This window comes from Dendrobates tinctorius, unplaced genomic scaffold (genome assembly GCF_039654945.1).
Source record: "Dendrobates tinctorius isolate UK_male_01 unplaced genomic scaffold, ASM3965494v1 ptg000022l, whole genome shotgun sequence".
NCBI classification, from domain to species: Eukaryota; Metazoa; Chordata; class Amphibia; order Anura; family Dendrobatidae; genus Dendrobates; species Dendrobates tinctorius.
The window spans coordinates 19,409,745-19,427,611 of record NW_027361690.1 but is presented as its reverse complement, the minus strand read 5'-3'; the positions used below and the strand labels follow the sequence as shown (position 1 = coordinate 19,427,611).

General features: G+C 39.1%; 1 protein-coding gene across 1 annotated transcript in view; it reads left to right on the top strand.

The window, feature by feature from the left end:
• The window catches only part of FBN1 (fibrillin 1), a 373,121-nt gene that overhangs the window by 265,016 nt on the left and 90,238 nt on the right, over positions 1–17,867 (top strand). The window contains exons 24-32 of the mRNA XM_073568456.1: positions 2,737–2,862; positions 4,238–4,462; positions 7,514–7,639; positions 7,718–7,846; positions 8,412–8,537; positions 10,026–10,151; positions 10,712–10,834; positions 14,432–14,557; positions 17,439–17,564. Coding sequence (XP_073424557.1) covers positions 2,737–2,862; positions 4,238–4,462; positions 7,514–7,639; positions 7,718–7,846; positions 8,412–8,537; positions 10,026–10,151; positions 10,712–10,834; positions 14,432–14,557; positions 17,439–17,564 — 1,233 coding nt within the window. The remainder of the gene's footprint in view (positions 1–2,736; positions 2,863–4,237; positions 4,463–7,513; positions 7,640–7,717; positions 7,847–8,411; positions 8,538–10,025; positions 10,152–10,711; positions 10,835–14,431; positions 14,558–17,438; positions 17,565–17,867) is intronic.

The following is a 17,867-nucleotide window of genomic DNA, read 5'->3' as shown; positions in this document are numbered from 1 at the left end:
TTTAGTGTACCTGTCCAACAAGTAGTTTCTATCTGCCTCCACTGTTTTCTGTCTCTTGTAAAGCCAGAACAGTCAGAGAAGAGAGGGGAAGAGGTAGATGCAAGACTAGTAGGTGAGAATGTGCATTGAGCTCTTTGGCCACGCCGAGGTCGCACCAAGCATCTGTGATTACTTTGAACGGTCATTTTGTTCTGACAGACTTCCATTGTACAACTACATGCAAAAAAAGTGCAGGAAGGTGAAGACCTTCTAATGCAAGGGTTCAAGTAGCTGTCAGCTGCTATGGTCACAGCTAAATATATATGGGAACAGATTCCTTTTAATATTTTTTTTATAAAGTCTAAAATAAAAAAATAGTTACAGACCCAAATTTCCTGTAGTCACGATTTTTCTGCAATTATTTGATTGACTTCAACATAAGGTGGCCAAAACTTGGAAGAGCCAGGATAATGGACAACTAGATACTTCCACTGACGCACTGAGAACACAGCTCTTCCCTGATGTCAGGTCTCTAAAGACCCTTGTTATGTACTTGAGAGAGTTCACTCCCCATGATCCAACACTTTGGCTTATGATTTTGTCTTGTGTTCACCATGACAAACCTGAAAACGCCTTGGAATAAGCTTGCCAAAAGCAACACTCATAAAAAGGGTGGTCCCTTCTACAACTATGCAAAAAGTAGAATTGTTAGCTATGTGTTAATGCCCCTTTCTAGATGAGAATTATGTAATCATGCACACTGTCTGGATCTCAATATCCATCAGCAGCAAACTAAATCATTTTGTGGGGCGCCAGCTCATTCGGGCTTTACAACTAGACAAATAAGCCTAAGTGCAGCAAGTATTATTACAGCTGTACCTACGTTGTCTTTTACCAGGTTAAAAATTCAGGTCACCGCTCTAGCTTTGCCTATAAATCCTCTAGCCTAGGCAAGGTAGTTTGTTAGGACCCCACAAGCACTCCCCAGGCACATGGCTTTCCATAGCTACACCCTTGATTAAAACATGCAATTTGTCAAACTATGTAGTCACATAGATACATTTACCTTTAACTTGGTATAAACCACTTTCACTTATACCAGGCAGACAAAAGTTACATAAAAGAACAAGAAAATGTGTGTTTTCTATCAATGTATTGACATTTGTGAATGTAAAGAGTTTACAATTGAGCAAAAATATTTGCAGGTTCCTGGTTAAGTGGCCATCTTGATAGTCCATAGTAGTAGGACCAAAGCCCTGGAAACATCTTGCTACCTACATGCGTCCCCAGTGCCTCTTCTGATTAGTAGGTCTAATATGACATCATGGACGTTTTGTGCCGCAGTGTCACAGATCCTACAACTCAGAAGAAGAGCCAGGAATGCCGTGGGTAGTAGGAGGTTTGCAGGTGTCTGCACCAGTGTACATGGACTATCAATGTGGCCACTGGAACTGGGTCTTGCAAATCTTTTTTTGCTCCAAAAGATACCACTGTGAAGCACCGTAAAAATGTATGTGTAATTGGTTTCATATTAATCTTAAAAAAGGATAATTTATCATTTTTATTAGATAGTATTAATGCAGCCTTCTTTTTTATTGCTCTTGAAATAATATTCATTATTTTTTAATTTAAAAAATAAAGGACATACACAGTTGATTATAGCTAAAATATTTAAGAGTAACTAAACATTTATGCATTTTTATATTTTTTTGCCGGCTCCTTAGTCCTTACATGCCTGTAGATCAGTGGGGGTCTGTGTGACCTTCATCGATTGCTCAAAAGACAGCATAGAAGTCTATGTATATATATATAAAATCTCGTTTGAGAATCAGGATCCTTGCAATGGCAAGCAAATGACTTATTAATTGAAGCCTAGATTTAGGTGTTTTCTCTACAAATAAGTGTAAGAGACAGATTTACAGGGTCACTGATGGGGTTATTCAAACTATCTACAACATAATCCGGCCAATATAGTTAATAGTTTTGGGGCAGGACCACCACTTGTATAAGATTGAGCCCCCCTCTTTGCCACATGTCTATTAGTTGGGTTATTTGAGAATGTGATAATTGTTAAAATCCTAGCAGCCTTTAGCTTCTATTCTTTTAAAGACACACAATGGACAAAATGTATATATTTTATTATGCCTGGTACAGAGCCTTTTTGGACAAAAAGGGTCCAAAGACCACCACCTAAAGTCTTGATCAGGAAAAACGTTACATCAGCTTTCCCTGAGATGTTCCTTAATTCTCAAGTATTTTATAGTTGTGTTCTATGGAGAAAAGAAGGCAACAGTCATACCATTAATTGTGAATTAGTTGTACCACTAAATGAAACAAAAGATATCATGTAAAATCAGTAATTCCTTTGTCTTCCCTCAGTTGGCTTCTCAGTTAAATGCCCCAGTTCCAAGTTTGGAAATTCTTGTTTAGAGATAGACAAATTGCTAAGATGTTGACAATTGGGCGTACTGTCATTCACTATTGACCATTCACAAATAGTTGATGGCAAGGATTTTCTGTGCGGTGCTCATTCCTTTGCATGTTTATTGGTATATATGCTCACTATGAATCTATGATTGTATTATGTTAAATGTTTTTGTATCCCTTTAATTTCACGTGTTCCTCTCAACCTCCCAAGCTCACGGTATAAGAGCTATGTACAACTGGGAATGCTCCACACCCTACTTTTAAGCATTGTATGATAAATGGTGTGTTTTTGTCTCCCCCCAATGCATCATTCATTTGTTTTGGTTGCAGATGTTAATGAATGTGAGGTATTTCCCGGTATTTGCACCAATGCCAATTGCAGAAACACAATCGGGTCCTTTGTCTGTGACTGCCCCCCTGGAATGAAGGTCGATGCTTCTGGACGCACATGCATTGGTATAATATCTCAGACTCTTGTAGAATCTCATCCGCATAGAAATATTTATTGTAGCTCTTTCCAAAAATTCCCCAAAGAGTTTTGCATAACAATGATATAACCATAAATGTTTTTATTACTGCTTTTTGTATGAAAGATTTGTGTTGTCACAATCCAGTTTGCAATTCCAATGACTCATAGGTGGATTCGCAGATGGTTAAAACTCACAAAGCTACAGTACATTGGTTTTCTAGTCGCTCTACAGGTCAGACTTAAATTATCTAATAAATGAGTATAGACCCAAAGCTAAAATAGTTTTGGTTCAAAAGCAATAGAAGGATTTTATTCACAATCCACCATTTTGTAAATTAATACTGGGTTTGGTGTTTGATATGTAAGCTATGAGCTATCAGTGCAGATTAACCATGTGATAATGCCTTCATAAATAAAAATTTCTACATATGAAAGAACATTTCTTAATTCATGGCACCTTTTGACATTAGTACATCTCAGTTCCTGATTGACACTTATGTGCGGGAATTCTGGAAATATTTCTGGGTTGGAGGCAGCAGGAGATAGGAAGAGCTTGAATGTGGTGTTTGAAGGACAGGGCAGAGTCAAGGGTTACGCCGAGGCAGGGCTCTTCTGGGCAAAGCGTGACATCATTTACTGTGATAGATAGATCAGGTAGGGGAGTTGAGTGTCATTGAGGAAAGATGATGAACTTGGTTTGTTCTCATTGAGCCTTAAGAAGTGTGATGAGAATACAAAAGATTTGACTGATAGACACTCTCAGATTCTAGATAGCAGAGAGGTGGCATCTGGGCCAGATTATGTACATCTGAGTATCATCAGTGTATAGGTGGTATTAGAATCTAGAAGCAATGTGACTTTATGACTAAGACCAAAGGTGTGGTGGTGGGCTTAGTCCTAAGACCTCCACTAATAGCTCAAAAGACCCCTGAGAAGAACGCTACTCACAAGATAGGAGGCTCATAATACCTGCATGAGCGCACGCACAGAGCGGAGTACGGATTCAATGAAAAGCGTATGCTACATTTTTTCATGTTTTTTTTTAGTCATTTTTTTTCTTTCCCTAACTCCTTGGGTTAGGATGGGTTGCTATTTGGTGATTAAAATGCTAATCTTATCTTGAATGGCTTAAATTTTATGTGAATTTTGGACAGTCACATTTCAAAAAATATATTAAAAAAACTTCCATATTTTATATTTCTACATAATAAAATAATTTAGGGTAATTGTAGGTTCTCTACTAAAATGTGTCCTTTTCAATTTTAACCCCTCATTTTGTTTAGCAGCAGCATAAAATGACATAAAAAAAGTAGAGCAAAGAAGTTAATGGAGGCCTATTAACATTTCATCCTTTTCCTTTAGACGTTCGTGTGGAGATCTGCTATTTGAAGCATGAGGAGGAGGAGTGTTCTGCTCCTATTTCTGGTCGCCATAGGATGGATGCTTGCTGTTGTTCTGTTGGGGCAGCTTGGGGACCTGACTGTGAAGAATGTCCACTTCAGGGCACCCCAGAGTTTGAGATCATTTGCCCCAGAGGCCCTGGCTTTTCTTCAAGGGAAATTACACCAGGAAAAACATTCTCTAAAGGTAAGAGAAAAATTAAGTAACTGATTTGCTTTCATATCTATCTACAATTTGATAGCTTTCTACTGTATGAAGCATCCATCACAACTTTACAATGACAAGAAGCAGCAGGTGAACCTTGTACTGGTGATATAGGAATGACACTAAATTTAGAAAGCATTCAATAGCTTTGTTTTTAGGGGCGATTTTTTAACATCTTGCAGTATTTGACCCCTACATAAAGGTGTTGGAAAGTCTCTGTATATGATCTAAATGTTTAGGCAGCTCCCCATCATACACTCACATGACAAAGTTTATCTTTGTAAACTGTGTCTGAGATCAAAGCTCAAAAAGGTATCCTTGGACAATCTTGGTGCTAGGCACTCCATCCAGCAGGTCCCAGCGGAACAATGACCTTTTATTATTATTATTATTATTATTATTATTAATATTTATTTATATAGCGCCATTGATTCCATGGTGCTGTACATGAGAAGGGGTTACATACAAATTGCAGATATCACTTACAGTAAACAAACTAACAATCACAGACTGATATAGAGGGGAGAGAGGACCCTGCCCTTTCGGGCTTACATTCTACAGGATGGTGGGGAAGGAGACAGTAGGTTGGGGGGTTGCAGCAGCTCCAGTGATCGTGATGCGGTGGCTCCAGTAGTGGTGAGGGGGCAGCGGGGATCATTGCAGGCTGTAGGCTTTCCTGAAGGGATGGGTTTTCAGGTTCCGTCTGATGGATCCGAGTGTGGTTGATAGCCGGACGTGTTGGGGCAAAGAATTCCAGAGGATGGGGGCTATTCGGGAGAAGTCTTGGAGGCGGTTGGGTGAGGAGCGAATAAAGCCCCCGTCTCACATAGCGAGATCGCTAGCGAGATCACTGTTGTGTCACCGATTTCATGACGCAACAGCGATCTCTCCTGCGATCTCGCTACGTGTAACACATAGCGGCGATCGGGCCCCTGCTGTGATGTCACTGATCATGCTCGAATATCCTGGGCCATTTTTTGATCGCTGGTGTCCCGCTGGCCAGCATGCATCGTTGTGTTTGACAGGGACAACGACGAACGACCTCAAGACTACAGGTCTGAGAGACAGTGTCCCATCGCCCGTCATATCATTCTGTATCGTTGCTGGGTCGCTGTTGAGATCTGCCTGTTTGACATCTCACCAGCGACCTCGTAGTGACGCACCAGCGATCCCTACTAGGTCGCATCATTGTCGGGATCACTGGTGTGTCGCCAAGTGTGACGGTACCCTAAGTGTGGAGGACAGAAGGAAGTCTTGGGAGGATCGGAGTTTACGTGAAGGAGATATTGGGAGATTAATTCAGAGATATATGGAGGAGACAGGTTATAGATGGCCTTGTAGGTCAGTATTAGTAATTTGAATTGGATACGCTGAGAGAGTGGGAGCCAGTGAAGAGATTTGCAGAGGGGAAAAGCGGAGGAGTAGCGAGGAGAGAGATGAATTAGTCGGGCAGCAGAGTTAAGGATGGACTGGAGAGGTGCGAGGGTGTTAGCAGGGAGGCCACAGAAAAGGATGTTGCAGTAGTCGAGATGGGAGATGATGAGGGCATGCACAAGCATTTTAGTAGAGTGAGGGTTGATGAAGGGATGGATTCTGGAAATATTTTTGAGCTGGAGGCAGCAGGAAGTGGAGAGAGCTTGGATGTGCGGTTTGCAGGACAGGGCAGAGTCAAGGGTTACTCCGAGGGAGCGGACCTCCGGTAAGGTGGAAAGCGTGATGTCGTCAATTGTTATAGATAGGTTAGGTAAGGAAGATCTGTGAAATGAGGGAAAGATGATCAGTTCAGATTTGTCCACATTCAGTTTGAGGAAGAGGGAGGAGAAGAAGGAGGATATGGCTGATAGACACTCCGGGATTTTGGACAGCAGAGAGGTGACGTCTGGGCCAGAGAGGTAGATCTGAGTATCATCGGCATAAAGGTGGTACTGTGATGTTGGATAAGGAGGTAATGGGGTTTGGGCATTGGTCTGGTATAAAAGAGGTTGTGGTGGTTGAATAATAAAGACTTGCCGTGTTTCGTCTATCTTGTTTTTGAAGTGCATGGCGAAGTTTACTCGGCAGAGATTACGGAAATTGGAGGGGGCAGTGGTGGACGGAGGAGGGAGTTAAAAGTGTTGAACAACTGTTTAGGGTTGTCGGACAAGGAAGATACACGGGATGTAAAGTAGGCCTGCTTAGCAAAGGTGAGAGCTGACCTTCAACCTTTTACACTAGTACAGGGATATGGATATATAACTAAGCTCCCTAGGTTGAATCCTTGGAGTAGTTTCTAACTGAAGGAGTCGGCCTAAGTAATGAAATTGGCTGCATGAGTAACTAAAGGGGGAGAACCAGGTACAGAACCCAGGAGACAAAACTGTTGTCAAAAGAACATTCATGGTCAAATGCCAGAAGGACAGTCAAAAGCAATGGCAGAGAAGATGTGGTCAAAGTCAGGATCAGCAGATAAACAACACCATATATGTCTAGGAAAATCCCAAAATATCTCCTAACTTCTAGCAGATTGGGAGTTCAAATAAGGTGTGGGGCTGCCTCATAAGTCACAGCAGATGTCTGATTATACCTGCTGAGCAGCGGGACAGCAGCCACATACACTCACTCTCTCTCTAATTTTAAATCTATAGATGGCAATGTCGCCTTCTCCAGCATTGCTAGCAGATTAAATGTGATGACGCTGATGACAGAGGTAGGCAATGCTGGAGTGGGTCCAGGAAAAAATAAAACAGTAAGTTAACTTAAGTGAAAGCCTGCATCTACCGTCGCTCAAAAGTCCATAAGTGCTTAGCCATAGAGCTTCACTTTCATTATCTGATTTCCCTAGATGGTTGATAGAAAAAAGTAAACTTTTGCAAAACATCTGCCAATCAATGGAATTCCTTAGAAGTATTTAACATTTTTGTATTCCATAAGAATTATTAATTTAATCTTCAGGACAGCTAAAGGCAGCTTAGATCTAGCTAACAGCACATTTATCATTGTGAAGCAAACCAAACAGTCCGGTAACAAAGTATTCATATCTTCCTTGCCTTATAGACATCAATGAATGTAAAATGATTCCAAGTCTTTGCAAATATGGTAAATGTAGAAACACAATCGGTAGCTTCAAGTGCCGGTGTGACAATGGTTTTGCCTTGGATGCTGAAGAAAGAAATTGCACAGGTAAGTGTTCATATCTACAATATTATGACTCTTCAGTGTTACGGAGGAGATATAAATGAACTACTCTTATCATTTTAGACATTGATGAATGCAGAATATCCCCTGATGTTTGTGGACCAGGAAACTGCATTAACACTCCCGGAGACTTTGAGTGTGACTGCTTCGAAGGTTATGAAAGTGGATTCATGATGATGAAGAACTGTATGGGTGAGTGATGCTCATTTGCAAAGTGATATTCAGTCTCTGAAAATTGCTATTCCTATTTTTATAAATTTGTGTTGTGTAAATTTGTAAGCCCTTTTGAAGATCTCTTCATCAACAACTTCATTGTGAACATGCGGGTTATACAATCTATTAGCAGGAAGAATCATGTAGGGGAGTCACCAAATAAGATCGTTGACATTGGTGGAACACTTCTTCCCAGTCAAGTCTTTAGCATGTTGACATTGGTCAGGACGACATTCAGCTATTGCAACATTTTCCTATTTACGTATTTAGACTTTACTTTAATCTAAACAGTCCTATGCTTCTGACATGTTTTCTTTAACTTTGATTGAGTATACTTTGAGAAAAACATTAAAATTAGCTCTATCTTGAAAAGGAAGAACAATTTCACTTTGTAGTAGCTTTTTAAAGTGACTATTGTTAAGTCTAGGTCCAACCTTGTTATGAACCTTGCAACATGGTTAGGCTTATTAGCCAAGCCAGATCATAATAATCTCAAAATTGTGTTTTAATGGAACTGTAAGGCCTTTTTTTTTACGTGTTCCAGATATTGATGAGTGTGAAAGGAACCCACTTTTGTGTCGTGGTGGCATCTGTCTAAATACAGAGGGAAGTTTTAAATGTGAATGCCCTCCTGGACATGAAGTGGCACCTGATAATTCCGCTTGCCTAGGTAAGTTGGGTGCAATGTGTTACATTCAAAACTGCAGCCCTTAGCGAAAATATCCATCTTTTATGTATATAAATAGTCCCAGAACATCTTTCTATAAATGATACAACGTTAGTAGAGCACCAAATGCTATCATATATATATTCAGATACATTTTCCATTTGGGTACATTTTCTGTTCTTCTCAGTAATTTGATTAATTTAGTTCAATGGCACACAAAAATGATGGTTATACTGTACATATACTGTATGTTTTGTGTATGAACAGATGTCTGCCATAAAAAAATAAAAATAATATATTTTTGATACAGCTTTCTACATGTTAACAGTTGGGTGCATAGATAATTATATTTGCTCTATTTTCCCTTGTGTTCAGTTTTGTGGAGATACAGCATCAATCTGAATACACTCATATTCCGCTTTCATACTGTAATACAGGCTGCTAAAACTTCCAGTTCCCCTGAGGTTTACCGTAACTACCAAGTTCCTTGGGAATCTGAACTCATTATGTAGCATAATAAGAAATCCCGGCGTTGTGGTCAAAACACTGGAGCTACAATGTGCCCATGAATGTCGCCACTAGCCACTGTCTACTAGTTATTATATTCTCCGGGGGTAACGGCAAACTTCTGTTTGACTTTCAATAGTGACATACTGACACTTATGGTCTTGGGCAATGACAAACTAAGATTTTAGTAGATTTTGTATTATGTACGTTGGTGTCCCAAAACAATCCTATACATTCAGTGCTTGTTGCTGAAACAGTTCAATAAAAATATCCCCCATTTCTCACCTCCTTGAGCCATTTTTCAGCACTGAGAACTGTACCCCAATGAAATAAAGTGATAATATCAAGCATTATTAACCCCACCAGTAGAGATCTAGAGCTGCAAACTGCTGCTGATCGACCATATGTATTTGTGTGCTGCCTAGCAAGCACCCTACATGGAAATAAGTGAGCTGAAAGGACTCTAGAAAGGAATATAATTATTTCTATGAACCACTGTCCTCGATCAATGGTTTATCACCTGATTCACATATGGCTTTTTCCGTGTATAGTGAGAGCAAGTACTAAATTCCCATGAAATGCTATTCTATACTATGCTATATTTGCATAACATGATGAAGATGTATTGTTTCTGGTAAGGCGAGTCCCAATAGTCATAGAGCCCTTGGCTGTGTAATAAATTGTCTGTAGTATAGATGTTATTTAGGATAAGGACATGTAAGTTAGCTCAGCCTGAATTCTGCAGTGTTTGCCCCATAGCGTTTGCGTTACAGTGATTTATGCTTTTTAAAGACATTTATAACTGTCTTATAATAAAATAAAGTCCTCGCTCTAGAGTTACCAATCAGGAAAAACATTTCATTAATATTATGTATTTGAAATCACGTCATTGTTAACGTCTGGCATCTATGATACTAGGTCTGTGATGGTAAAAATGAGATATCCACCTTCTTTCTCATAGCAATATTTCCCTCCTTTCTCTAGATATCAATGAGTGTGGGCTCAGTACTGATCTGTGCAGAAATGGTCGCTGTATCAATCTGATTGGGAGATACCAGTGTGCTTGTGATCCAGGATACCAACCATCCCCTGATAAACTCGCCTGTGTTGGTAAGTGACATTTGTTTAGTAAATTCTATCTCAAATATATATTGTAGTGATATGTCTGAAATTATATTTTACTGTATTGGCACATTTAAGTAGCCAAACAACCAAATCTTCCCATTATGTCTCATGCACATAGTCATAATATGGAGACAAGTTGATGATAACAATAGTACACCACCCATTATCTCGTATGAGTCCTTGCTTCACCTCTGAATATAGCAGGGATGTCTACTATCAGATTAAAATCTAAAGAAAAATCAAAAGATGCTTCGTTATAGTAATTATTCCCATAGAGACACTTCTTCTGGAAGAGACTGACCCTTTTTATGGTGCCATACAGAGCACCATACATTGGTACCAAATACAAGTGTTTCCTTATTGTGGAGCCACAAAGATTCTGTGTCCCTGTACAGTGTCTACCATATGTATAAGGCCTAATTGTGACAATTTTTTTTTTGCTTTTAGTATGGCACCTCTTCTTTATTCTCCAAACGTCTACCAGAACATCAGTCCTTTATGGTAGTACGAGTATTCTCATACTGAAATGCTCATGTGTTTTTCAGATATTGATGAATGTGAACATTACAATGGTGGATGCGACTCAAACTGTACCAACTCTGAAGGAAGTTATGAATGTAGTTGCTTAGAAGGTTATGCTTTAATGCCAGATCATAGAACCTGCACTGGTAAGTCTTCTATTTATTTTGTGGTATGCCATGGTGTACATTGTACAGTTAGAAGTATGATTATTCAGATTATTCAGACTGAAGCTACGGTCACACTACCAAATGTTTGGTCTACGTTCTGTCTGTGGAAAAAGCTGGAAAAAAAGCTGACAGCACTTGAACCAACGTTATTCATTTGAGCTGTGAAGATGACCGTTTTTTTTTTACATGAACCAAATGTCATAATCGAAAAATTGCAGCACGAACTAATTTTCTTTGTATTTGGATACAACCTGTCTACGCAAGTCCATGGGTGCACCAAAAAATTGGATCCCATGCAGATCAACCTTATAGCATCCAATTTTATGACTAAATTTCAGTTATTAACATAGGAAATTGTTTTTGGTCTAGTATATTTTATTAACAGCTGATGTTTAAAAACAAATGCCACTTGGATCACAATCCAGATGAAAAATTGACTATTTCAATCCAAATGAAAAATGGGAACATTTGTATATACTTGTGTGAACTTAGCGTTAGAGTGACAATGACATTGAATTCACCTTTTTTAATATACCAGCAACTAGCCTATTGGTATTAACCATAAAAGTTATAGAAGTTTATGGAAATTTATGAAAAAATCCAAGTTCAGCCATAAGAGAAGATGTACATATTTGTCAGCTTAGGTTTTCCTTTATATTCATAATATGTGCCACACAAGATTGTTAGAAGACAGACCACTAAGATCTTATATATGTCCCACTTTCTACACATCTAAGTGTAAAGCTGACCATACACCATAGATGGCTGTTGGCAGAAAGATGCTATAGCTGAAATCCATCTCTGCCAGCACTCCCATACATATGAGCGTTAGCTCGGCCGAGCCCTAATGTGTTCTCTATGAGAAAGTCGCCAACTGACTTGTTGGCCGGTGGCTTATTTCTATGAGATATAATATATATGGGGAAAGACAACCAAGCCGTCAGGAAAATCAATCAATAATAGAATAAAACCTGAGGCTTAAAAAACGATTTTTGAATATGCAAATTTTATTGTCAGTCACACAGAGCCCAACGTTTCGGCCGAGCAGGCCTTTATCAAGGGTATTATCTAAACAAAATATAACAATATTGTAATTAGAAATTCTATCTGAGAATGACACAAAATATATAGAACTAATATGTTATCACTGACTGACATATTCATACAAGTGGAGAAAAATTATAATAAAAAGCGACATCTGATCAGTATAAGCAATACATTGACAGAATGAAATTGGCAAAATTAGCAAAAAAATTAGCAAAAAATTTTTTTTCGGAGTTAGGACTCCATCATCAGGATAAATCCTTACAATAAATCAATAGGTACAATCTACAAGGGGGAAAAAAAGTTACTCAAATGTCATAAATAAACTACAGCCTAACGCAGTTTAAATGTACCATAGGGAAAATGTGTAGAGAGCAATCAAAGATATAAGTACCTGTGTGGTTATATATTGAAGTTTCAAAAACTCTAAAGGAGGAAAAGGAGAAAAAAGAGGTAAAAAATAGAGTAAGACTCAAAGTGTGACAGAAAAAAAGCATTGTAGACACATTATATTGTAAGCGGTATATAGTAAATTTTTTTATATATTACTAACCTAAATCGGGAAATGCGGTAACCTGGGACTGCGCCGCTGCCTGTGAAGTGTGTGCATGTGTATGGCCCAGAACTTATGTCTCTTATATATTCTACTTCTGACATAAATGCAATACAGCTGGAGGGGGACTGACGTCCAATAGCGCCAATACCACGTGTGCGCGGACCGTCACTCTGGACGGAAGTGGGGCATAATCTGTATCAGAAAACAGGAAGTGTGTCAAAGAAGCATAATGCTTAACCGCGCCTCAGGTTTTATTCTATTATTTCTATGAGAATCGGCAATCTGTAATTGGACTGCCGATCACATTACATGATCGATATCATTCCTGATTATCAGTCAGCCGGCGCCATTTCAGACTGTTGGCCGATCCGGTCAATATCGGTAGCTCATCTAACATTCTAATATGTATGGGTGCCTTAAAGACGAGACAAGGAGATTTGGAAACTGAGGTCTCACTTGGCTGTTTCCAAATCTGAAGTAACACATATATGAGTGGGGAAATCTCTAGTCCTCTCCTCCCTACAACTCTTCATTCTTTTGTAAAAAGAACATTCTCTAAATGTAAGGAGATCTCAGTGGTTGGGCCCCTGCCAGTAAAACATTTGCTTAATATATTGCTTAAGCTGTAGACAGGCATGAGGTGTAAAAGACATCAGTAAGCAATTAAATGGTTATTCGCTCATGAAAACAACAGATCCAGTGAAAATAAGAATTATGAGCAGTTTATCATTGGGAAATATATGAAAAGGATTGTCCTAATGAGTTCACTGCAATCAAGTGGTTTCCTCTTAATTAAGAAATTACAATATTAATAATAAATAATCATTATAATACTCAGATAATGTAATTAAATTGTGAATTGTCTGTTAAACCCAACATAAAATCTTTACCACCACTGGAACATGTCAGACGGTGTCTGAGAATGTTATAAAGAGTGTAGGAAAGCTTCAGTGACATCTCATTTTGATTGTCACTCTAAGTACATGATCTTCGGAGAAATATATATCAATTGAGAAACACTCACTAAAACGCATTTTACTTGGACACTTCTGTCTCCAGTTAACATTGTACTAACGCAGTAAAAATGGTCTCCAAAATGGGAGCTGCTGTGTGCTGTACACCACAGTCAGTCAGAAATCCAACATACATTGGACTGATTCATTTAGTGTGCAGAGCTTAGCGGTGAAGGGGCATGGTCGAGTGCTGCCAACAAATTCATCATCATTTACAATACAAGAGTGGGGCAAATTATGGCAGAAACGTACAACCTATCTTTTACGCCAGCTCACAGCAGCTGAAAGATGCACCAAACTCTTGGAGAGCCTGACACCTCTCGATAAATGTGGTGCATCTAACTCCACGACTGGTGCAAAATCTTAGTCTTAATGAATCAGTACCTTTATTATTTTCATTTTAATAATTATGCAAGATCAAGAAAGAGCCCGAATCACAAAATGGTTAATAAGTATGTTACGTATTTCCATAATGTTCAGTTTGTAGTCTTAGTGGTTGCCCCATAGTTAATTATTCTCAATATTGTCAGTTCAGTACAGGGATTACTGGATTACATTAAGGAAATGCCTGAAAATATGCCAAATTTCAAATATGCAGTTGGTACAATAGTGGGGAGTTCTAAAGTCTGCTTTACATAGCGTCGGTTATATATGGAAAATGACATGTAAAATCCCTATAAAGATTGGCACAGTAATGGAACAAATTTGTCACTGATGCCGCCTAAAACCATTGCCTTATTGCAGTCCGTATTCTGCATATGGAGCGGCAGAACCGGGCTGTAATGCAACAATCTTTTTCCTTTGATGAACTCCATTCAAGATGCAGACAAGATGTATGACAAAGTATAGTAGGAAGCTGTAATTCCCTTATCCACCTTACTTACCGTACATTATATTCTGAAATGTTGAATATCTGCTTGATTGTAACATATTACAGCTTCTTTTTATTGTGTTTCTTTACAGACATCGATGAGTGTGAAACTAATCCAAACATCTGCGATGGAGGCCAGTGCACAAACATACCTGGAGAGTACCGCTGCCTCTGCTATGATGGGTACATGGCATCCATTGATATGAAAACTTGTCTCGGTCAGTCACACTTTCATATGTTACATCTCACAGCTCCACTGTTCTCCAGTGAGCAATGCCACAAGGGACGTGTCTATATGTTGTGTGGTCACTTACCTCCAAACTGCTTTTTATTGTATTGCCAATACAGGAATGAAGCCTTTAGTTTCTCACCCTGTATTATATCTGTACCTAGGACCTAGACTTACATCTGATGGCTGTAGGAAATGCCCATTAGATGTTCTACTGTGCTTAAAGGGGTTTTCCAACAAAATAAAGATACATGTAATCAATAGTTTGATCAATAGATCTTTGAATAATAATAAGTTCTCCAAATGGATGTGTATAAATACAATGTTCCTGTGCTGAGAGAATCTTATAAATGTGTCCCTGCTGTGTACTGTGTAATCGCTGTGTCTGACCGTACAGGAGCATGGTCTGATTATACCACAGCTCCTGGGCAGGGGGGGTTTTGAACATGCGGTCACATAACGACTAGATGTGCGCAGCTTTGCTCAATGCAAATGTATTAAGCGAGGCAAGATACGTCTAGTCGGAATGTGGACGGAAGTATGCAGATTGCATAAGCACAGGCCCGCCCTCTCCCAGCAACAATGCTCCATGAGGATTCACAAGTATGCAGTCACAGACTTGTGTCCTAAGTCCGTACAACCCCTTGTATGACGAAGAAAAATAGAAAATCACAGTAATTCTAACCTTTATCTACACCATTCCTTTCATCCTATTTTGTCTCAGATGACAAATAAATAATACCTTTTACTGGATATTTAAACTGAGTACATCCTCCAATTGGTGATGCTTTACTGATTTTTCCTTTATCTTATGTACCCTTCCTTTCCATGATCCACAGTACCAGTAGTAATGGTGCAAATATTCCCTTTAACCAACTGGGAGTGTACCACAGAACTTCTCTATGAGCACATCCATGTACTGGTTGACCAGCATAAGGGGAGAAAAAGCAAACGGCTCACAGAGAAGGTCGCTTGGTTGAAGGGAAATTTGCACCATTATTACTCATTGTTAGTTTTGAAATGGAGGGGCAAGGAATCATTTCCAAAATCACTGGGCCTACGCTAACTGGAGGAGGTACTCAGTTTATGCTAAAAGAAAAGTAAGAGATTCTCTTTAAAACGTAGAAATATATACAGAGGTTTTCTCCCTGTGTTCCATAAGCTCACAATGCCCCTTTGATTTCCTTCTCTTTAATTCTAAAGTAACTTCGCCAATTTTGGGCCTTTCAATTACCCAACATATAGTTTTGGAGAAAATAATCTTTTATCGAAATTGAATGCCTGATTGTTTTTTCCTAGGGAAGATAAATTGACATCAAAGGTGTCTTAGCGGCTTAGTCCTCTCACAATGTAGAACACATGTACAGTATACATGACCAAGCCGAGTGTATGGAGTGGCCAGGAAAGATAGCTTTCAATCATTAAAGGGTTCATTTGACAGCTGTGGGTGCTTTCACACTGCGTTCAGGCACCCATTCATTGACCCCTTAGGGGCTTACTTTCAAACCCCCTGCAAAACAGGATTTGTGCACCGACAGGGCCATAAACTATAATGGTGCCAAAAGAGCAAACGTTCGCTCTGCCATACATCATTTTCAGGCATATATGCCTACTGGAGGAAGACACTTAAACGTAGTCTACTATGTCTCTGATGTCTATAGCCTCCTTTTACTGCTCTGTCTGCAGAAGGACACAAAGGGGGAAATTTACTAAGACTGGTATTTTATGTATTAGTCTTAAACAAAAAGATTGTTGGAGTAAAATGCACCAAATATATTAAGAGGCCTAAATTGCAGTAAACTTTTTGGAATGTGGTTGATCACGCTTCTTTTGACAAGACCCACCTTTTTTTTAAGAGTCAAGCGTGGCATAAAATAGTAAATAAAATCACAAATATTTTTTACTTTTTTCATGCCATAAATATGGGGAATAGGCCTTGAATCATTTACTCCATAGCTCCACTAAATTTTTATGGGACAATTGTCATATCTCAAGAACTGAGACACGGAACAAGACAAGCACAAATATGTATCGTGTTAGTGATGGGGGAGTTCCCTTAATGTGACAGTGCCAGGTAGAGTAGCAAAAAAAGAGAGAGAAAGAAAGATCCAATAATAAAGAGAAAGAGAGAGAAAGAGAAAGATGGAACATGAGAAAGAGAGGGTAAAGAGAAAGAATGAGGAGGAAAAAAGAAAGAGAGCAAGCAAGAGTAATAAAGAAAGAAAGAGTAATAAAGAGAGATAAACGAGGCAAAGAGAAAGAAAGAAGCATGTAGATAGTACAGTAAAAGAGATTGGTTTCTCTTGTTATTGGTAGGGAAGATCTGGGAGAGGAAAGAAGTAGAAAACTCTCCCGGTGAACAGAATACCCTGTGTAATCCACAGTTGTAGTTTCAGACCCAAAGTACCTGTGCCAGAAAGTAAAATCAGGATAAATCAAGAGCATAAACAGTAGGGCGTTCTATAGAAATACTGATCACAGTGACTACACATAAGGAAGTGAGAGCAGAGCCAAATCCTGGGTTATATTATACTAGACTATTATACAATAACAGACAGATGAGAATGTGATGAAATTACCTACAAATGAAGTATACATTATAATTGGTTTGGTAAAACTGACATCCATGGCCCAATAATAGTATAGCATTTTAGTTATGTATCATATTTGGATTTTGTTTTAAAACTGGTAGGGCAGGAAGGTGGTCAAAGGGTTAAGCATTGCTAAAATGATCTCATAGATCTATCGTTAGAAGATTTGACGAATTCCCTTGGCCGGTGTCTACTCTGCTTGGAAGCCTGATCTGTGTACACATGTGGACTATGTTGTAATGTTCCTTACTCTACGTGACATGTTCCTGTTTCTTTCAGATGTTGATGAGTGTGAACTCCATTTAAACATCTGTCTGAGTGGAAGCTGCGAGAACACCAAAGGCTCATTCATCTGTCATTGTAATCCTGGTTACTCGGGCAAGAAGGGATCCACCGGGTGCACAGGTAATAGGCAGTATACATTTTACGTAGTATAAAGTTTCCCATCATCATGTACCTGTTGTGGTGCAGAACTAGGCTTTTGGCCATGCACTGGAGCCGTCATACACTGGTCATATTAGTCTATGCTTGTCTCATGATATGATAAGCGTCAAAAAACTGGTGTCCAGTGATTGGGACCTGGTCTTTGTCTGCCCTTATTCACACAGACGTCAACTTTGACACATGATAAGGTTATTAATACTAGACAGTGTAGGACCGCCCCGACCACAGAGTCACCTTGTCGATGGTGGGACGGCTTTTATGCTA